The sequence below is a fragment of the Pelecanus crispus genome, chromosome 7 (genome assembly GCF_030463565.1).
Source record: "Pelecanus crispus isolate bPelCri1 chromosome 7, bPelCri1.pri, whole genome shotgun sequence".
NCBI classification, from domain to species: domain Eukaryota; kingdom Metazoa; phylum Chordata; class Aves; order Pelecaniformes; family Pelecanidae; genus Pelecanus; species Pelecanus crispus.
This window is the reverse complement of record NC_134649.1, coordinates 44,194,409-44,216,948: the sequence shown is the minus strand read 5'-3', so window position 1 is coordinate 44,216,948 and position 22,540 is coordinate 44,194,409. Positions and strand designations below refer to the sequence as shown.

The window sequence follows — 22,540 nt, the reverse complement described above, 5'->3', positions numbered from 1 at the left end:
TGAAATTTTGCTCTGAACTCACCTCATGATACAAGGTGTGGGAGAGAATCCGGAGAGTACTCGAGGAAGGAGAAACCTGGGCCCTTTGCTTGACAACCTCAGATGGAACCCGTATGAGGCACGCAACCTGCAAAAGAACCATACGTTCAGAGAGCAATTCCTTTTGCTGCCTTACTGTTCATATAGCTGACGCATTTGGAGATTGTTCCAAGCACAGAGACCTGAGAAATGAGGAAATAATTTTTGTAATTATACGAGCTGGACTTAAAAGCTGTTTATGAGCAGTTTATGTATTTGCTCTGAGCTATGTACTTTCTGAACACAAAATTGTACTAACAGAAAAATGGAAGTACCCTTGAAATTTTTAACTTCCAAACCAGAAGTAGATTTGCGTCGGGGAAATCACTGACGAAACCAAATTTTGAAGCCATCATGTGTTTTGGCAGCCACAGGAATTTTTCCCCCGACTTTCATAGATTGAAACTGGAGAGTCAGGACTTGAAGAACAAACTTCTTTCCTAGGTAGTTCTTTTGCCCTCTAGTGACTGACAGCAGGAGACACTCTGGTTAGCTTTAGATGCACACAATACATTCAAGGCTTACCTTAAAACACACACTGGATTTCATTCAGGTGAAGCGTTGGATTGATTCTTTCCTACACAACGAATTTACTAGGCAAGAAAGGCCCTTGCAGCTGAATGTAGTAATGTGGCTGCCACCACAAAGCTCCAGCTTTTCTGAAAAAGCCAGACCTGGCTTTAAAATATTCACCTGCTACTACAACTTCAGGTAGGAGTTAAGCTTGTGCGCACATAATTTTGAGGAATGAGGATCCTGAAGTGTTGGAGAGTTACAAGCCTCTCATCTCTCTAGAAAATGCCTGTTTATCATCACTTAAACTTTTAAGAAGAGTTTGTTTTCAGAGATACTTAAAGCAGTGCTGGGACTGGTGGCAAAACACCAGAGACACCACAGGCCCTCACCAGATTTTTCACCTTCCTCGGTCCCATCCTGTGCCAGGCTCAGGAGCACACTGAGATGCACCTGGTCCCTAGACAAAAGGTGATCACCAAGTACTTCAAGTCAAGAGCAACTGAGGTAAAAGCTGTCCATCTGCAGGGGCAAACCAAGCTGCTAACTCAGAAACCTACATGTTCCAATGAAAGTTCAGGAATTCACCACCAGATTGCACAGAGACAGTGACTTGAGTGGTCATTCGTGGGTAACACGGCACAAGGTTTAAGTTCCATTTTCACAAAGAGAACAAGAAAAAGTCCGTTATCGTGTTACATTCCTACAAGTTTAGCAGACAACAATATCCAAAAGTCATTACAAACAGATCTAACTCCATATGCTCTTCAATTCTCAGGGTCAAAAAAAACAAGTGACCCCAATCTGTCAAGAAAATAAGAACTGTCAATTTTTTTGATAGTTCAGCATAAATATTTATAGAACTTCATGCTTCATAACACTCCACATCCTTATATTAGCCTTTTATTCCTAAAAATATGGAGGCAGGAGGAAAGCTTTAAAAAGGCTTGGATAAAAACAATCTAGTCAATCAAGACCAGACAAAGAGCACAGCGTGGCTTCCTGACATCTGGGGTGCTGCAGTTTTGGCAGGAGAAGGGTGGCTACAAAGTAATGTCTCCATTTTCCCCAGACTACTTGGGGTGCATTTCATTTCAAATTAACTTTGATGTTTCTCCCATTTGAATTTCCGCTTACAAGGGAATCTGTGGCTGCACAAGAACAAAAACAGTGATTACATTGTGCTGTTATGAAAGGAAATAAAGGCTCGTGTCACCCGGGCTGCGCTGTCAGATTGGCTCCACAGGGCACTTCTGGTACTGAAACAGCCACGAGCTGCAACTGCCAACATCAGACCGAACAGTAACGTTTTCGCTGTGCACCTCAACTTACAATGTGTTACCTTATTTCTTCCTACATGTGTACCTTACTACCAATAACAATCCAAGCAGTCTTTCGATGTCAGTCAAACACGGGTCTCTAAAGGGAAGTACGCAAGATTCACATGTGTCTTACTAGCCCACAAGGTTAAAAAAAAAAAAGTAACAACCTGGGAAAGATGGGTGCAGAAAAATCTCAAATCTATTATGCTCAGATCTCAATCACTGCAGCGCCTTCCAGGTACCGCTGCCAAAGTTAAAAGAACACAACGCACATCTCCACCATTTGCTTTCTTAGCTAAATCTGTTCAAGCAGCACCAGTACAGCAACACTGCATTAAGAGAATGCCTACTTAAATTTGCAGACATCTGAAAGCTATAAGCAAACTGCATGAGCAAGGGTGAAAGACATAATTGCGTGGCTGCTCCGCACTAACTGTCCACATACATGCTTATACCTGCATTGACTACTAGATAAATAGACCAGACAGACAGACAATAACGTGACCTCACACAGTAGGAGCCCATTCACCTCCCTAATCACCAAGATCCCAGGAAGAAATTGCTTTTTAATCTCCAGGCTGTTCACATAGATGTAGTCTGTTGCTGGCCACAGCAGAGCACAATACAGCCTGCCAGACTCAGGCCAGTCCTGGTGCATCCTACTGGTTTTGGAGATGGCCCTGTGATGAATTAGCTCTCTGTCAAACATCTGCATAGCCAGCCACGGAGAGGGGACAGCAGTGGGCCCTCGGCTACCTGGGCCAACATTAAGGCATCAGACAACAGCACCCTGTTGATAGGGGCCACGCTCATTTTCCCAAGCAAGCTTTGGACCCAGGAGTTATTCCTGTCTTTTGATGGGAGCAGAAAGACAGATTCAAAAGCCTACAGACCAAATTCAGGGTAAAAATGGGTGCTGCCCTGTCAGCTCCTTCCTTATTTACCAAGTCAGGTAATACAATTCTCCAGTTTTCAGACTCCCTCCCCCATGTCAATGCACATGTATACATACCATAAGGGCAGGAACACAATACCACTGAAACAAAAGGCTCAAGGATTTTTAGATTTAAGCTTTAACAAAAACCCGATTTTACAGCTACAAGCAAAGCTATTATTAGTTTACAGAGCAGGTATGCAGAAATGACAATATTAGCATCTATTATCTTTCTAGCCTTTTAATACTATAACCCCTCCTGAACAAAAGAGTACTGAATTACAAAACCCTTGTCTTAAATCATTACCAGGTCAAAGGGTGACTCCAGTATTCAGATGCAAACCTAAGTGCATTTTTAATTTACTGACTTGCATTAACCAGTTAGGGACAACAGCTAAAAATAGGACTATTTTGTTAACATTTATCTATGTATTGCTAAGACAGTATATCTTCCAATTAAATTAAGGTAATTTTTTTTCCTCTGTCAGTTCAGGAAAAGTGTTTTAACTTTTCAATACTCCTTGCATGCATCAATGCTGCCATCTCCTGGTCAGATTCATGTTGGAACCAGACTCTCCTGGTTGTTCTGACCAACGTCTCGACTGATCGTGAAGAAATGACCAGTGCAACTGAAGTCTCAAAAGTAACTTAAAGTCAACACAAAGCCTCTTCATATATACTGATTTAAACAGTTAGTTTCAGTACATCTGAAACCTGTTCCTATGTAGCTGTAGCTAACAGAAGATAAGATCTGCTGCAAACAGCACCAGGAACCTGCACAAAGCCTTTTGTGTGGGCTCACCTAAGTTTATTGGAAACACCTTATCTTGAATCACTAACTTCTGCACAGGGGCCAATCCCACTTAAAGCTGGAACAGCTGTTCAAAATTAGGCAGTACTCATCTAGTTCATCAGCACAAGGCTACCGAGCATTTTTCTCTAGACAATAACACAGGACACACAATAAAAAAGAACAAAGAGGGGATAGCCCTGCTTACAAGGGGGTTCAGTGCAAGGAGGTCATCCAGGCCTTGACGATTCAACAGCCAGGGAACCAGCTCACTGCTCAGCCAAGGAAACCAGCAGCAAACACAGCCTACTGTGAAAATGGCTGAAGGAAACTCCCAACCAAAAGGAGATTTTTATTATTTTTTTTTTAAATGATTTTGTGGTTAACACGACAAAGAATCTGAAGTAGCTGGCTGGACTAGAAAGAACCCATTGCATTGCCACTGCAGATTCTGGAGTAAGCACTTATTTGCAAATGACACCACTTCTAGTTCACTAGCAGGTCCTTACTCCTCTATCCAGTATGTTCTGTTCTTCAGGCAAAACCCAGCATAAGACAATGACATCTTTAGAAAAGAGCACAACTCCTCCTGGTCCTCAGAGCTATATTATTATCCAAATATTAACATATCCCATTTAGATTAACAGCCTTTTGCTCCCATCCTGTGTGCTCGAGGCTAACCACTTTCTACATGAGTAGTTTTGTAGGATTTAGGAGAGAATCAAAGATAACATGTGCATTTATTTTTAGGCACCTATACTAGAGTTTGACCACTAACCTTGCAGGCATGGTCTGTGCAGATGTATCCAGAAACATTTAGAAGAAGACACAGCAGGTGTTACAGTTGCTACTAAGGGCTTATGCTGGGTATTTAAATCGGGTTGATGCATGCCAGGTTTTTCTCAGAACTGGGGACAGTCGGTACACCACTATTCACAGCTTTGTACCTCTAAGGAGGGCAGCTTGAGAAAGCGTTACCTTATGCAGCCTGGCATGCACTTTGCGCAGCTGATGCGTGCACCCACACTCTTAAAAGCTCCCATAACCATACAGTATGAGCACTTCTTATCTTTAATAACAGACAGATATTATCCATGCTCTCAAGATGGGCTACCAAAGGGCAAAGACTAAGAGCCCATTCTGTTAAGATGCTGGCACCCAATGTGCTCCTGGTAATGAGCTGATCTATTCCCTGCACTAACCTGGGACTGGGTGGGGATCAAGACCAAATTTTTTCCACTTAGTCATTAGCCAGCCATTCTGACAAGGCAGGAGAAGAGTAGTCTGACAGAGAACTGTTCTAGAATACATTAGTGGCTGGTGATTTAGGAACCTGTGCTCAGCGACTCCGAGCAAGTCTCCGGCTTGCACATCTAAGCCTGCTTTGAAAACCGGGTACAGAAACATGTGGTGAGCTCCCGAAAACTCTTCTGTGTTGCAGCTTTAAACCCTTTAGAATGTTGTCTTTCTAAAGGATTTTAATTTTAAATTTCCTGAGCAAGAGGTTAGTTTTAATGACTTTATCGGTCCAAGTAGGCTAGGAAGCTTTAATTGATGTTCAGCACATAAATATAATTTAATACTTAATACAGAACTAAAAGAACATACCTGTGGAGAGTTACTCTTGAATGTAATTTGCCTAAGCTTATTCTAATCAAATAAGAATCTAATTTATGACACTATAAAACTTCATATCCAGAGAGCAGAGACTTTAAACTAAACCCCACAATACCTGTGCAAGATACTCATTAACCCATTTGGGAGAAAAAGCTGCTGCACAAAAATGACAACGAAGAGGCTATGACTTATCAAAGGACATATGTTTAGGCTGCAGTCATTCTGGCAACACAATCCTAATCTCTCACCCCATTCTTGAAGGTCTTGAAGGATTGCCTGCTCCAACATAATGTAGAAAGAGCAAGACAAACAGAGCAACTCTAAAACCCCATTCAAAGAGAAGAAGCCATAAAGATGTTTTTGGTGTTGTGGGGTGTTTGGGTTTTGGGGTTTAAGTGCACTCTGCATTAGCCCTGGCCATACTCCTGCAGACAAAAGCCACCTTATAGCTCAGGTTTGTTTTGTTGTTTGTTTGTTTGTTTTACATTAAAAAAAAATGCTGCTTCCCAAAATAGTTTAATAAATATGACATGATCTGAGCATCTCAATTTCTATGTCAGATGCTCCTTTGTAAGTAGGAAGTTACTATTTTTAAACTGAAACATGAAAAATGTCCTTTTCCATTTCTCAGATAACTGAATGATTAAAATAATAGGCAAGTCTAAAATTAAGAGATCTTAAATTGCACTGATTTCCTTTGGATCCTGAAAAAGAAGGGGAAATTTCCCTCTTGGTTCAAGTCAGAGGCTCTCAACAAACCTTGAATTCGGTACTGCAGCTTTCAGTGCCTCCAAACTCTGTAAGTTTATGTTTGGCTCTTCAGATCTTACTGGGATACCCCTCTCCGACAGAAGAGAAAAAAAACAAAAAACTTTTTCAAAGCAATATTATGAGATTAGCAAAGTATTTTATCCTCCAAATAATTGTTTCTAAACTCTGGCCACAACTCTTGGATTGGAAATGTTAGATCGCTGGGGAGGTGGGGAGCATGAGATGTATCTGTAGACAGAAGATGAACTTCCTAACCCTTTCTACCACCAGGAAAATTAACAGAAAAGCAGAGAAACATGAAATATGCATTTGCTATTTGCTTTCATACTTTCTTTGAACAGAGAAGCCTGAACTGCTGCAATCACAGACCCGTAACAGTTGAAACACCAATAAACCTTCATCTAAATAATTGCTGCCCTTTTGACCAAGACAGAACGAAAATGTAAGTCTCTATGGTCTGTAATTTGCCGTGGATCACAACAAGTTGTGAACAAGTCCTTCCACAAGTGCTTGCCAGCAGGCTGTGCAACCTGCTAAAGCACAACTGGAGAACTGAAGCATTAACACCTATTTTAATGAGGAAATTTTCTCCAGAGATGACAGGAACTGCCCGTTATATGTAATGTCCACTATCAGTTTCTGCTTTAAGTGCCAGCCCCAGAGAAAAAGTGTTCATTTTCAAAATAAAACCTCAGAATATGCTAATCTTTTCCCCTCCCACACTCAAGCACAGCAATGGATGGACCCTTCCAGCACAGTTAAATTCAGTCCTGTGCAAAGCTGCTGGGGTCATGAACAGGTGACTCCACTCCTAATTCAAACACCATGGAGAGAACAAGTTTTGCCTAATGGGCTCTGGATGGGAAAGTTTAGACAATGCCAAGCTCTTTCTCCCATCTTTTCCTCCGACTGACACAATAGGGCCTTCATTAATTTAACTGCAGCTCCCCTGTATGCTGGCAGGAAACATTTCTTCAAAGAGCAATCTCACCCAGCAAGATCCCTCAGATCTCAGCACTTCCCAGAGCTTAAAAACATACTATTTCAGAGATGAGACCATTCACACGGACCGAATGTTACAAGCATTTGGAAAACCAGAGCTTCTGCACAAATGTTTTCAGCTTCCTCCAAGTTTCCACCTTAGATGACTCCACCTGGAATCTGCAGAGCTGTTTTGCAGAGTGTTACTTCATCCCGTCATTGTCAAACCAAGTCAGACTCCTCATTATTGCCTTCAGAGCTCCCTTCCTCCTGCTCCAGAGGATCATCTGCACCACCGCACACTTCTCCCTTCCCAACGGCCACCTTGGCTGAGCCTTTTCACCCCAGCTGCCTGAAGTCCTCAGCTGGCTCCTTGTCCATCACTTCAGTAGCCCTCTCAACATGGGCTTCTGCCCCTCTCTCAGATTTGCTTCCCCACATGTGGGTCTTCAATTGCCCAGCTACAGGCCCTAAAACTCTTGCTGTGGGCTCCCTGCCTAGCTCTCCATCAACCATGTCAGGTACACCTTCGAAAACTTTCATCCTCAAACAGTGGAGGTTTGTGCTGAGCTCTCTTCACAGCAACGAGAAACTGTTACCCCAATTATATCAGTTAACAGGCAAAGAACAGGAAAAGTCTGTGAAGCTGACAAAGCTTACGCTAAACACTTCTTTACAAAAGTACTTCTTGCTGCAGATGTTTTGAAAGTTTGTGTGCTTTGCATAACTAAATTGATCTTTCAAAGTTTAATCAGTATGGAATTTTGTTTCCTTTTTAAAACTAAACCTAAAACTTACCAAAAGCAGCCCACTGTTAGGCACATCTCTTGTACTCCAGCATAGACTAAGTGTCCCACAGATTTTGAAGTTCCTCAGTACAGTCACAAGCAGTTGGTTTAAACTTGACTGGCAAAAATCAGACAGCTGAATAGCTTTAAAAAAATCCTGGTTGATGCTTGAATCATAAATTACTACCACATTTAAACACAGAAAGCCTTAAAGCTGAAGAGTAGACCCTTCATTCAACCTACAGAATTGTCTGCATGATCCAATCTATCCCAGCAACTTTTCCACAACTGAGAGTCTGTTAAACTTATTTTAAAAGGCTTAAGAAACTAATCACATCTACCAGCCAAACTTTCTTTCAGCAAAAGTAGCATGGTGCATCCCATCCAGCATAAAACTGTTTCCAAGGAGCCAAGTGGGGTCAGGCTGTGTTACAGGAGGACAAATGTTAATGAGATTCCAGGCAAGAGAACACAGGCAATATTTTCTGAAAACACATTAAGTCTCCTGTTGAAAGATGACTAGGATTTTACAATTTGCTCAGTCTCTTGGGGTTACATTGGCCCAGAACACGGAAATTTCAACTACATTGTATTTTATCAAGTATTTTCCTTTAATTGATCCCTTACTCTTTCCTAAACCCTTTTCACTTAAAGAATTACAGGCTTGTCCACATATGGAGCTACTCAGAAATTGTTATTCCTGACAAACCCTGTGCAGAACCTTACTTTGGAATAAACTTACCTTAAACTATCTCAGACATTTCCAAAGCTGACTCTAGCAGAATATGTTGCAAGGCAGGAAATCCATCAGGAAATACTTTTAAATTATTTATTTCTCACTTACACTCTTTAACCCAAATTAGCTTTCCTCTATAGACACTTCAAGCTATGAATATTTCTAAATCAGCTGAGTATCAGCCCTAGGATTGCAAGAAAAGAGATGACAACCATCGAGCTTCCACTCTGTACTTCAAAGTAGCATGTCCTCTAAGCCCTGAATTGAGTAGATAACACAAAGCAATCTAGGAAGGTCAGCTGATGAAGAAGTAGTAATACATGCAGTTAACATGGAGCATACAAGAGAAGATAAGCATGGGTGGCTGGTTAGGTGTTTGACAGTTCTTAATTTGCTGTTTGAGCCTCTAATTGTATGATGAATTTGTTGGCAGCACTTGTGGATTCATGCCTCCATTCATCTTTATTTACAAGCAATTTCCAGCTGCAGCTCTAATTTGAGTTTCCATCCACTCTAACTATGTTCCTTCTCCACTAGCTCTTAATGGCAGCAGTCTCACCTTCACAACCATCTTCCAACCACTGCTCAGCTACACTTCTGCATAAGGATTTGGCAAAAATCCTGCAGTATCTGTATTGCAGACCTGACCTCACCTAGATTAATTTATGAATATTTCAAAATCCACCATGATTAATTCAAAAGACCACCCACGTTGCTGCACTCCCCACCACTGCTCATCTTGCTGGGGTCGGCAGATTCCTCTTCTCAAAGCCTACATGCATCCAGATATGCACAGCACAAGAGACAGGCACACCCGAAATGACAGGCACTGATCAATGAAAATAGCAAAAAATAGCTTAAGTACTGTGGAAGAGGTCCCATAAAACTTTGACTGCTGTCAGACTTTGGATACTACTTTGAATACTATGGTCTGTCAGCCCATACTACACTGGTTGAGAGGAGGTAGGATGCAAAGCAGAAAATACATCTTTTTGGTTTTAAACAGTTTTGTCCATTTCTTAGTTCAGTTCTTAGAAAACGGATAGTTAAAAATTCAAAGCTGTTAGCCCAAAGTCTAGACATAATAAGTGCTAAATCACATCTTTGTTCCAGCAGACGATTGTTGATTTAGAAGCAACTCTCCCTAGAGCATCCAACTTGCCTGTTGAACTTAAAAGCCACTTCTTCCAACATGCAAGTTTTAGAGCTTGAAATACCTAAAACCTTAACTCTATGTCTGATGTGAGCGGCTGTTTCATCTCTGTTAGAATGGACTCCTGCAAACTGATCTTCCAGGGCTTACGATGCCGCAAAGCCTTGACCAATTATCCAACTGGAGATTCTTTCATGACATTACTCTGTGGATTTGTCCAACTCGCGCTTCTGCCTTTTCCTCAGAATCGGCACTGATAGCAACTTTCTTCTCTGACCTAGCCAGTTACTCTCATGGAATTCACACCAATACACTTTTGGAGATTGCCGTTCCTTTATTAAACTGAAACTAGTTAACTGTTTCAAAAAGATAATGCCAGGGCAGAGGGAAGAAGGGGCTGATTCATGGACAGAGAAAGACAGACAACATGATGTTGTCTATCGTGTCTAAAATGCCTTTTTTTCCCAAGGAAAAAAAAAAAAAGCAAGCCTAAAATAATCTAAAACATGCACTTCCCTTCTTTATTTGAATTAAAAGCACGCTCAAAATGTCATTCTACAGAATTGTAATTTGTAAACTGGAAACTTGCTTGCATTTGGGCTTGCTTCTTCTAAGAAACAAGTTAGGACTAGTAGAGAAAGCTATCTGAATTCCCCAGAAAGATAATTCCTGCATTAAGCTTTTCTATTTGACACCTCCCAACAGCAGATAAAAAAATTCCCAAGTTATTAATACCGAGGGTCAGATGCTAATCACAGATGAACCACACACTTTGCTCTTATCACAAAAGCATCTTATGTGGTAACACACTGGAATACACAAGTCAGCTTGGAATTTCACCTTGAAATACTCGTCCTCACCTTGCCCTGGGGAGCCACCTGAGGTGACAATGTCACACCACCCACCTACTTATTTAAGCCAAGACGAGGCAGTGAAATGAATGTCCACCTGCATTTCCACGTTTTAGCTGTTGCTCTCTTGAGCATGTTTCCTGCTACTTGGTTTAGCTTACGCAAAGTATGACAAGTCAGCCATTCTCATCCCCTCTCCCCAGTGAAGTAACAAATTTTTGGAAGTCTCAATTCAAATTGATTCAACATCCCCCCTTTCTCAAATTTTGGAAAAAAGTTAAGTGAGAGGCTATGCCAAAATCCTTCTTGCTGAGGACAGCCAAACCTTTCATTTTTGAAGGGAGCAGTTCCTACCTAACCATTCAGAGCTGTCTCAGAAGAACACAGCCGAGGTTTCCATCTTTTCTTACGAGTTTCGTGCTCCACCAAAGCCAAGTAGGTAGCCCGAGTTTTAGCATTCTTGCAGCCAGACCAGAAACATCTTTCTATACCCATGAGCTTTGCCAGCATTTATACAACTCAAGGGACCACAGTGCAGTGGTCCCTGAGTCAGGGGTCACTGAAGCAGGATGAAAACAAGCCAAGTGAGTAACCTAAAGTATCATGGCTACATCAGCTTAAAAATATAACAGGGCAAACGAATGCAGGCACAGCATCACTGATATGGCTCGGCAGCTTTCAGGACCTGAGTTACTCTCTGTCTGGTGCTACAGCATACTCTGTAGACACACCACTTCATTGCAAGTAACCTGGGATCTTGCAGCCTTGGGGATGCACTGCACAGGGACATCATCTCCAGCGCTGTAATCCTAAAGTACTCTGCAAACTTACACAAGGACAAAAGCAGCTCAGCAACTTCAGCCGGTAATCTACTTTGAGAGCATGGTCATTACCGCTAGCTGCCAAAAGAACAGGACATCTACCTCCCATCCTGGTCCTCAGTCCTCCCACACACTTTCTCTCACAAGTGAGCTAAAACTCAGGTAGCTTGCTTTCCTACAGAGTAGGGGGAAAAGAAGGGAAAAAAAAGACATCACCAAAAATAGCCAATCAAAAATAAAAGGTCAGAAAGACGATAAGAGTGAACCTGATATTTACAAGCAACAGCCCAAAACTTTTACTAAATATCTTGCAAAGCTCAGAACGTAACCATAACAATATCTAAATATTAGATGGAAAAGGTTGTTGTCAGCTAGCTTCTCTAGAACATGATCCAAACGACTTTATTCTCACCTCCACGGAAAAGCCAGCAGGATGTAAAATTAACTGTGTTGAATCCAACCACTTTGGCACTCATGAAGGAAACCTCATCAGTCAAACTGGGACAATCTTAAACTTCTCCCATAAAACCACATTTGCAGGAGGCTGGTGAGGGAGGCCCAGAGGTGGACTTCTCTTTATCAAAGTTTCTTGTAATTAATAGTATACACTGTCATACTAAACTGACATAAAAAATCCTGTACAGATCAATCTGGAGCTGTACAATTAACTCCGGATCTGCAAGACGCACCTGGTTACTATTTAAAATAGGCACTAGGAGGTTAAAGATACTGCTCCTTCTCAGAGTTACTTACACTGCCTTAGAATATTAAGAGTAAAATTTTAGAACATCTGGTTTTCCTTTCCACTCCCTATGATATCATGTTTTCCAAGCACATTTGGCAGTTCACTGTAAAGATACAGGCAGACTAAACATACAGGGCAACGTAGAGTCAAGATGAAAAATTCCAAAGCCCTGGATGCAGTAAGCATGTTTCCTATCTCCAAATTTCACAGTTATACAAGTATAATAAGGGTTTTCTCCCTCCTTGGTAACTTATGTATTCTTCAACCTTCTTCTTCCTTGATGAGATGAGATGATATACCATATATCTGCCCTCTAGAGTTTTGGCTGTGTCTTTGTAACTAATTTTTCATGCATTATGGGATATTCAGAGTCCCTATACAGCAAGATTCAGTTATAGGAAAAAATAATTATGCTTAACAGGGTCAGATTTTGTACATACTTTTCTTTATCTCACTCTGGGAGATGAGATTAGCCTTCTATCTTCATCCTGCCTAAAAGGAAAAAAAAAAAAAAAACCCCAAACCAAAAACACACCCATGCTACAGCCACTGCCTTTTTACTGCTTGGTTTTGTGCCTCCTAGCCTGGAACTGGGAAACTGGACCAAACAAATTCCAGGGGACTGCGTTTCCCGTGAATTTACACAGGCTGTAAAAAATACAGAAAAGCAGCTGTCATAAAAACTAAGAGCTCCCATTTGACAGATTTCTCCAACATATTTTAACATATCTTGATGCAACCTTTGCATTTTTTCCTCTTTACCTAGTATTTTTACTGGGTCACTTTCAAAACACAGATTAGTCAGCACTGACATGTCTTTAAGCTTAGCACATACTCACATTTTATTGATGCACAAGAAGGTAGCTGACATTTATCCTCACCAGTGAAGGAACAGCAAACCTAGAAATCCAACATCAGTTTCTTGTTCTAAATCTTAATTTCTCCATTTTGGAACAAGACAGTTTGGAAATGAAAAGAGATGCCTTGGGAATCCTAACATGACAGAGTCTTTGGCTTATTATTTCACATTTAAAAGCAATTTATATCCTAGTAATTATTAAAGTGTACAAAGGAGGAAAAGTGCGTATTAAAAAAAAAACTACTGACAAAATAATAGTCCCAGTGGTTATGCCCTGATTAAAACTTAATGACTAATCAATAAAACTATAATTATAACTTTTACCCTGATGCAATTTGGAATAGTTTATATATTTCTATTGATCAGCTAAGGCTTTATATAAAACACATGTGAGATTGCTTTGTGCTATTTTATTACAGGTTTATTGTAGCAAATCTCTAAATCCCTATCTCAATTATTTTACAGCTTAGTTCTCCCATCACACCAAGAGGAGAAGAAAAGCTAGCAAAAAGCAGAATCTTATTATCTGAAAAATGGCTATTACAACATCGCAGTTTCCACACCATAAAGTCAGATTGCCATTTCAATGGCTATCACTGTATATTTCTCTGGCCTTAGTGTAGCAAAAGCCAAGCACATGAGACAGCCCTGAGCAACTCATTTAACTATGCTGTATCTCCATTTGTCAGCCTGAAAATGAAAGCAGTAAGAGCCTGAGTTGTAAGGGTCACGAAACTACAGACCACCTTGGAAAATACAGGCAACAGGTTCTGTAATCATGCAAAGAGTCATTTGTAGCCAACTGTTCTTTGGCTGCTGAAGATTAAATTACCTGGTTATAGTTTTCCCACAGAATCCTCACAGGCAGAGGAAGTATACTATAAATAACCCACTCACGAAAGAAGAGACCTTCTTTTCCAGTGGATTTTATCACAGAACACTGGTACCTCTTTGTGAGCCCAGTTGTCATTTTGCTTGATTCTGAAACAGCACTTGAGAACCTTAAAACACCCCTTGGATCTGCTGTTCCATGAGATATCAGGCAAACAAGGAATTTAAGGGCTATGCATTGCCATAGCGGTGAAGAACCTCTTGCTTATTTCTAACAGCCTTTATAGAATTTCCATGGAAATAAGTTCTGTGCATTGCCTTAAGTTAGAAGTCATAATCTGACAGCACAGGCTCTAATCAAGATCAAAAAGAAGATCACCTCAGGCAGCAACACAAACGTATCCCACCCAGCCCTAAATCTATCACCTTCTATCTACTCCTGCCTATAACCACTACCGGAGTGGTTAGTAGGTGCTGCGTTCACCTATCTTCATGTGCTTGGTATGTTAAATTAAGTTCCCTGGCTAAGTCCCATTCAATCTAATCAGTACCATTTCCACAGAAGAATAAAAATTACTTGGGAATCAAAGCTGAACCCACAAGAGAGCAGGGAGAGCTGAACCGCTTCCCATGGGAAGAAGCTAGGCTATGCCGCTATAACAGCGAGGCACCTGGTGCTAAGCTAAAATCGCACAGATCCCTCTGCACTCCTGGTAGCTTGGGACCAACCTACAAGTAAGCTTAGCCACCACAGGGAGTATAAATACACAGCTACCTGTAATGGAGAGAAAGAAGCTAGTCTTACAAGAGATGAAAAATCTCAGTTAATAAAAGGAGAATATGGAACCACACACACAACACATTTTTCTGCCCCACATCATGGGTTAAGTTTAAGTTGCAAAAGAGCCAGAAAAGCTAGTTTCACACAGCCCATCTCCCTTCCCCCAACTTGTGGAAACACAGCAATTTGCACCCCATTTCATCACTGCAGTGCCAGGAAACACCCAGTGTGACAAAAGGAGGAGAAAAGAGGTGGACAGCGCTGGCAGGAACAGCAATGGACTGTTTACAGCTGAACACCTAGCCCGAACCCAGAATATATTTAATTCAGCTAACCCAAAGCAACCTTGCTCTTTTAGTTTGCAAATAATCTCAGAAACAATTTTTAAAAACACAATATTCAAGCTTCTAAGATCAAGTGTCTTCAGTATTTACCTATTGAAAAGTTTGTGTCTGGATCAGACAGGAATGGTCATAATTTGATCACATCGAGAAGTGTTCTCTTTCAACACTTGCTAGAGTCTCTTTGCACAGGAAGTTCCTGTTACAGAGCGTCACGTACTAGCTCTTGCCAGAGCTAAACTTTCAGCTCTGTGGATCTACAGGTTGTCCAGTCATCCTGGCATTGCACGTTGGCAATGAAATTAATTTTATGATCTTAAACTGGAATATAAAGTCACTTTCAAATATAGCCTTGATATTTCCTTAGTACTGAAAAATTTTCCTTCTCAAAAAAAAAAAAAAAAAAAAAAAAAAAGATTTCTAAGGAGTGGTCCATATAAGCTGGGAAACAGCCTAGATATACCAGATTGGAAAGTCATGAGGGCAAGAGGTATTTTGTTACTTAAATTCAACAGGTTGATGCTATTTCATTTGTAACTTACAATATAAAACAACCAACCAAAAAAACACCCACTCACGCACGCAATTTCTGCAAAGTCCATGCTGTTAACAAGGCAAGGGCAATGTAGACATGAAAACAACAGAGGCTCCTCTTGTGACCTTCCTTAATGACCACCTAAAGTGTTCAACAGAATTTGGTCCCAATTATTCTGGGTATTGTATAAACCTAGGCAAAGGAAGCCATTACTTGCAGCTCCAGAACCTGCTATAAACAAAATAATGGATTTAATGGATAAGAAACACAGCAACTTTTCCAAAAAAAAAGGGGGGGGGGGGGGAAGAGTCCTCAAAAAGCTTGTATATAGAAGTTATTTTCGTTATTCACATGTGTCTTTATCCTGCAATAACCCAAGCAATACACTAAACTAAGGGCTACAGCTATCAGAGAGACCATGTGAAAAGCTGTCACTAAAATACACATATGTCCATCCCAAGGGAAAAAAGCTTCATTAGATTACCCATGACACTTTCCACTGAGACAGGCTTCATCAGGAAAGCATTACACATCATTCGGTAAGCAAAGTCACAGCCACCAGTTGCCCTATCCTGTCATGTCACTTGTACATCTACTAGACGAATCTGTTTATAAATACAATAAAATATTTTGGTAAATGGTGTTGGCTGAATGTGAATGCACAGAGGGAAGGAGAGGGAGATAATTATTAATTAGTTAATACTGGTTCTTACACGTCAAGGTGCACGGGTTTCAGATGATGGCACCTACCTACTTTACATATAACATCACTGTCTTACGGCTATTTTTTTAAATAAAAATATTTTCTATGACTACCCCATGTGAAGCTGAAAGTCTGTAAAAGCCATTCTTGAATGTTAACACTGATGCACAAACATTACAATGTGAAGGTGTATTCATGTTTTGGAACAATCCACACTTCCACTATCTACTGACTTTGCAAGATCAGCCAACAGGCCTGCTAAGAATTGTTACTAACTCGTTTATTCACTTTGAAACAATCCTTACAAGTGCCAACACTTCATTAAAAAATAAGTAATATTTTTGTAAGAACTGTCATAAGCACCAAGATGGTCAACACTCAAAAAAGCAAGATATGAGACCAAACCTAAGTTTTCATAATCAAATGGTTTCCTCTCCTTGCACAGACACACAATATATCAACTTTTCTTACCACTTCCCCAAGGGAGGCAGCCACCATGTGTGTTGCTGGAGTCAAGTAAGATGTAGAGCTGTGGTGCAGCATGGATTTCACATTCTCATAGGTAATAAAAAATGCAGCAGCTGAAATTCAAGAATACATGCAGTCATTTAACTGTTCCTCCATTACAGAACTAGCACAAAAACATTTAGAGGTGGATTTTGTCACCTATTATTCTGCAACTGTAGTTGAAAACAGGGTATTTTTACCCCAAAAAAGTACAACAGTATCAACATAATCTGTGGGATAATTCTTTCAGAAGTTCATGCTCCTGGCTAACCTCCCATTAATATCAAACATGTTAGGACTTAAGGCCATATTTAGTATTGAGATAAGGAAAGATGTGTTAATTAGTCATGAATGTCCAGCAGATTTTGAGAAAACAGTGTCTTCCATATTTATCGATAGGAAGGGCAGAGAGAAGGTCGTTTGGTTGAATTGGATGGTCTTTATTTTTTGGGGCGGGGGGGGTGGGGAACCACCACCAAACCACTCAAATCAGTTGATTAGTTGAAAAGAAAAAAAAAAAAAAAAACCAACCAAAATCATCAAGGTACTTGATACAAGTCTGCTACCCTGCAATGTGCAAAACTGTTTCAGTAGCAGTTACTAATAACTTCTTCCTAGCTATTATCAGTTTAATATTCTGCACTTTAGCTCCATAAAAAAATTATTCCAAGCTTCTTAAAAGCTTGGACTCTTAAAAGACTATCTAAAAAGACTCTTAAAAGTCCTGTCCAGTGAAGAAGAAACATACAAAACTAAACTGAGCATAGCAACATGAGCTGTGTTTATTCACTGCAACAGTCAACTACAAAGGCACTCGCACCTTAAGGGTTACTCCTCCTAAACATAATTTCAGTTCTCAGTCATACGTTGGAAAGATAAAACCACAGTTCAGATTTTGAAGATGTAAATCCTGAAAAAACTGACATGTCTTGCGGGGGAACAGATTTTAATTGTAAAGAAGGGCTATGTGAATTGCCTTCTGCTAATCAAAAGATGCTTATCACTTCAAAAGGAGATAACAGAGCAGACAAGATAAAGAACTGAATTTTTTTTATATCATCTTATGAAGGACATCAAACATCTGAAGGTGTCGGTGGATTTGTCAGCAAAGTTCTCCTAACATTTACTACTGACAGCATAGCTTGCTGCTTTTTTATCCCTCCCTACAAAGACAAAATGGACAAAGGCGTTAGGAATTTTAGATGCCTTTTCTCTGCAGGGACTACAAGCATTTACTTTTTTAAAGCTTCCATTTCAAAAGTATTCCTAATGTCTTCTCATTTTAAGTGTTGTATTTGTTTCCAGGGAGAAAAAGACAGACATAGTATCCCCAGGGCAAGTAGCTCAAAGACCTCCAGTGCTCAAGCACTTTGAATTTCGATTCATTTCCAATGCCATGAAAGAGTGCGTCATGACAAAAGTGTCCAGGGCAAGCAAGACTCAAGCCCTCTTTGGCACCTGGAAATGCTTTAGGGTGCCCCTATAAGTAAGGACAGGCTTATAAGGGACCTGGACAAGCTGGAGAGGTGGGCCTGTGTGAACCTCATGAGGTTCAACAAGGCCAAATGCAAGGTCCTGCACCTGTGATGGGGCAACCCCCGGTATCAGTACAGGTTGGGGGATGAAGAGATTGAGAACAGCCCTGCGGAGAAGGACTTGGGGGTACTGGTAGATGAATAGTAGGGTACTGGTAGATGAAGCCCAGGATACGGTTGGCTTTCTGGGCTGCACCAAAAGAAGTGTGGCCAGCAGGTCGAGGGAGGTGATTCTGCCCCTCTGCTCTGGTGAGACCTCATCTGGAGCCCTGCATCCAGCTCTGGGGCCCTCAGCACAAGAAGGACATGGACCTGCTGGAACAGGTCCAGAAGAGGGCCACCAAAATGATCCGAGGGCTGGAGCACCTCTCCTATGAGGCCAGGCTGAGAGAGTTGGGATTGTTCAGCCTAGAGAAGGCTGCAAGGAAACCTTATTGCGACCTTCCAGTACTTAAAGTGGGTGTACAGGAAAGATGGGGTGAATCTTTTTAACAAGGCCTGTTGTGACAGGACAAAGAATAATGGATTTAAACTAAAGAAGAATAGGTTTAGACTAGACATTAGAAAGAATTTTTTTACAATGAGGGTGGTCAAGCACTGGAACAGGTTGCCCAGAGAGGTGGTAGAGGCCCCATCCCTGGCAACATCCCAGGCCAGGTTGGACGGGGCTCTGAGCACCCTGATCTGGTTAAAGCTGTCCCTGCTCACTGCAGGGGGGTTGGGCTAGATGACCTCTAAAGGTCCGTTCCAACCCAAAGCATTCTATGATTCTATGAAGACATATCCAGGAATGTTTCCAAGGAACGAGGGTGGCTTTTCAGAGTGAACATGCAGCAGCCTTCATTCCAGGCTTGCTCAAAGAGTTTGTTCAATACTGTAGAATTCTAGAAAGTGCTCTTCACAGCTGGACATGGGCTCACAGAATCCAAACAGTCACCTGCAGGACAGGAAGCCATGGACATGAATGTCCTATACTTAAGTTATGTATAAGTTCCCACTTAAAGACGACAAAGTGTAATCCAAAGAAAGTTTACCATTTGGAAAGGATCCTATAGCAGTGGAGGGAACACCAGCATAGATGCCACGAAAACCACCAGCCTTCCTAAATCCTTGAGGACTCTGCAGTCTTGTTTTCACAGTATCCAGGGGAAAAAGGATCAAGTCAACACAGACACCAGCAATTCCACCAGCCTTCAAGACAAAACCATGGAGTAAAGTGCATTAATACTCATAGGGGTGAAGCCGTGGTGCTTAGGTGAGTAACTGAGGCATGCCTAAACCAAAGCACTACTGACCGTATCCTTTCTGAGGTCAAATTATAAACTGACTGTCTTACACAGACCTCAATAGCTTCTACAGCTATAACAAGGAATCTTCAACAAAAGAGAGAAAGTAATAGATATTACAACTTTTAAACCATTTTTAACGTATTTTCAAAACAATCTCAGTGTTTTGAATAGTACAAGCAAAGCAATGCAACACTTACCCACTACACGTAAAAGCAAGACAGCGCATGCCACTTATCAAGGTGACACAGCACAGAATGACCAGCACCTCTGGGAAGTTGTGTGATAAGATCAGGGAAAGACAGCAGCAACTCTGCTTCCCTGTAAGCATCTCTAGAAAGCACATGCACATCTTTCTAGCAAACTTCTTAATTTAAAGTGTTACCCCCCATTTCCTTTGTTGAACAAAGCCTAAAGTAAAGCTGCTTTATTTTCTTTTGCTGACAAAAGCCTACAGGAAAAAAAAAAATCATATTAAATAAAGATGTTTTCAAAGTCATAAGGAAACTGGGAAGGTTTTTATCCAAAGCAATTCTTAAAACCACACCCTAAAAAAAATAGTTTCATCTAAAGCTCAGTCTTTTTCCCATTGTCTGTATTTCTAGATGACTTTTTTTTTTTAAGTTTCCCCAGGACATGTCTGATCTGTAGAAAAGAATTACTTGTCAAAAACAGGAGGAGGAGACTGAAATAAATAGAAAAACTCATTTCAAAAAAAGAAAAGAAAAATTAATAGTTAGCATTAATCCATTATGAGACATTATTTAGAATCACTGTTATTCAGAACAAAAAACACAGTTTGAAGTCTACTTCATATAGAACAGCACACAATAAACAGCTGCACAGATTTTTTTAACTCTGCCTGAAAACAAATCACATGTGTGTTACTCTGGTTTGTTGTTCCCCCCCCCCCCCCCCGGCCCAACAGAGGTGTTCACTATCTACTACTAAAGTTTTAATCAATAAGTTAATTACTCTTTTAATCTAGTTGGCTATTTTGCATGCATTGATTTTTCTTTGCTCTTTTTCATCAAAATCCTTATCTGCTCAAAATAACATTGGTCAGATTTAATCAGATTTAATCTAGCCATCTGTTAAAACATGAATCAAAAGTTACTAATTGCTTCTTTAGTTTTCAAAGTTCTGTATCTTAAATGTCATTTAAATTCATGAAGGAACTAATAGAGCATCTGCCAGAGGGTGACAATACCTGCGTGGCTATGCCATCTGCAGCAAAACAGTAATGATTTTTAGATAATAAGACAACTAGAACGCACCTTCTCCCCCACTTTTCAGCAACAGTAGCATTATCAGAAATCGAACAGCTGAAAAACCTTTACCAGGAGTTGAACATACCCGTTAAACTTAACTCCAGCAAAGCGATTAAATAAAACCAGGACCTAATTCAAATGCATTGAACCATGATCTCGTGGACGGCAGCCGACTGCCCCTGGAGTATCTGGGGCAGGGAGCTGAACTCTCCCAGCAGGCACAGGCCTGCAGCTCTGCTCACGCGAGCCCAGGCCAGCGCATCCATGCTTTTCCACACAGAACCAAGAGCGAGTGCTGGATGTTTCCAAGGAGGACCCTAGCTATGGAGACTGGAAGCTTTACCGCTTGCATGCGACACTGCTGGGAGTACACCTTGAGAAGTAGCTTTTAGGGCGGGAAATGCGGCCCCAAGCACACGCTTCACCGCGCACACCGCAGCAGCCACGGCTGGGCCCGGGGAGAGCCGGAGCACCGCCGGGCTGCCGCGGGGTCAGGGCCCCGGCACCCCCCGCCCCGGGGCGGCTGCTGAAGCCAAGAGGAGACGGACCAAGGCGCGCTCCCGCCGCCCCTTAGCGCGGCGTCGGCCTCGGGCCTGCGGGGCCGGCAGCCGAGGCCGCCGCGTCGCCTTGGCAACGGGCAGGCCCGGGCCCGCGCACTCACCGCCAAGGCCGCCCAGGACTCCCGCGGCTCCATGCGGGGGTTGGCGAGACGAGACGGCTACACGGCACGGCACGGCACGGCACGGCACGGCACGGCACGGCACGGCACGGCACGGACCGGCTCTCCCCACCACGGGACGGGACTAGACCCCCCGCTCCAGCCGTGCCCCCGGCGTGCACACGGGCGCGGCCATGTTGCTGCCCCTGACCCGCGGTCAGGCGGGAGCGCGTCGTCACCGCGCCTGCGCGCCGCGCATGCGCAAGGCGGGCAGCGACGCCACTGCCCGCAGCCTCGCCCTTCCCGCTGCCCGCGGGGCCGGGCCCGGGGCCTCGCTCCCAAGTGTTGCCACTGTGGGGGCGAAAGCACCCGTCAGTTGTCATAGAATTATGGAATGGTTTGGGCTGGAAGGGACCTTTAGAGCTCACCCAGCCCAGCCCCTGCAGCGAGCAGGGACAGCTTTAACCAGAGCAGGGTGCGCAGAGCCCCTGCCAACCTGGCCTGGGATGGTTCCAGGGATGGGGCCTCCACTGCCTCTCTGGGCAACCCCTTCCAGTGCTTCACCACCCTCACTGTAAACAATTTCTTCCTTACATCCAGTCTAAATCTATCCTCCTTTAGTTTAAATCCATTATTCCTTGTCCTGTCACAACAGGCCCTGCTAAAAGGATTCTCCCCATCTTTCCTATCAGCCCCCTTTTTAAGGGCTGAAAGGCCGCACTGAGGTCTCCCCGCAGCCTTCTCCTCTCCAGGCTGAGCACCCCCAGCTCCCCCAGCCTGGCCTCGCAGCAGAGGGGCTCCAGCCTTCGGGGCATTTCTGTGGCCTCCTCTGGACCCGTTCCAGCAGCTCCCTGTCCTTCTGGTGCTGAGGGCCCCAGAGCTGGGCGCAGGGCTCCAGATGAGGTCTCACCAGGAGTGAGATTAACGCTAAGCATTAATTAGTTATTGCTTAATGGTGATTTGCTGTGTGCTAGCAGCTGTGCCGCTCCAGAAAAAGGGGGAAGAGGTGCTTCCTGCTGCCCCCGCTCCTGAGGTGCGGCTGGGCCCGGGCGGCCCTGAGGGGCCGGTGGGTGCTCCGGTGGCTGCCGTGCTTCCTTCCGCCTGTGGCGGGGACCCGTTCAGAAAGCAAGCCG

At 42.5% G+C, this 22,540-nt stretch overlaps 1 protein-coding gene across 1 annotated transcript in view; it reads right to left on the bottom strand.

The window, feature by feature from the left end:
* Positions 1-21,460, bottom strand: part of SLC25A26 (solute carrier family 25 member 26) — a 90,627-nt gene extending 69,167 nt beyond the window's left edge. The window contains exons 1-4 of the mRNA XM_075713567.1: positions 21,411-21,460; positions 19,227-19,383; positions 16,622-16,731; positions 23-127 (exon numbers count right to left, since the gene is read on the bottom strand). Coding sequence (XP_075569682.1) covers positions 23-127; positions 16,622-16,731; positions 19,227-19,383; positions 21,411-21,443 — 405 coding nt within the window. The 5' untranslated portion in view covers positions 21,444-21,460. The remainder of the gene's footprint in view (positions 1-22; positions 128-16,621; positions 16,732-19,226; positions 19,384-21,410) is intronic.
* Between the last annotated feature and the right edge of the window lie 1,080 nt (positions 21,461-22,540).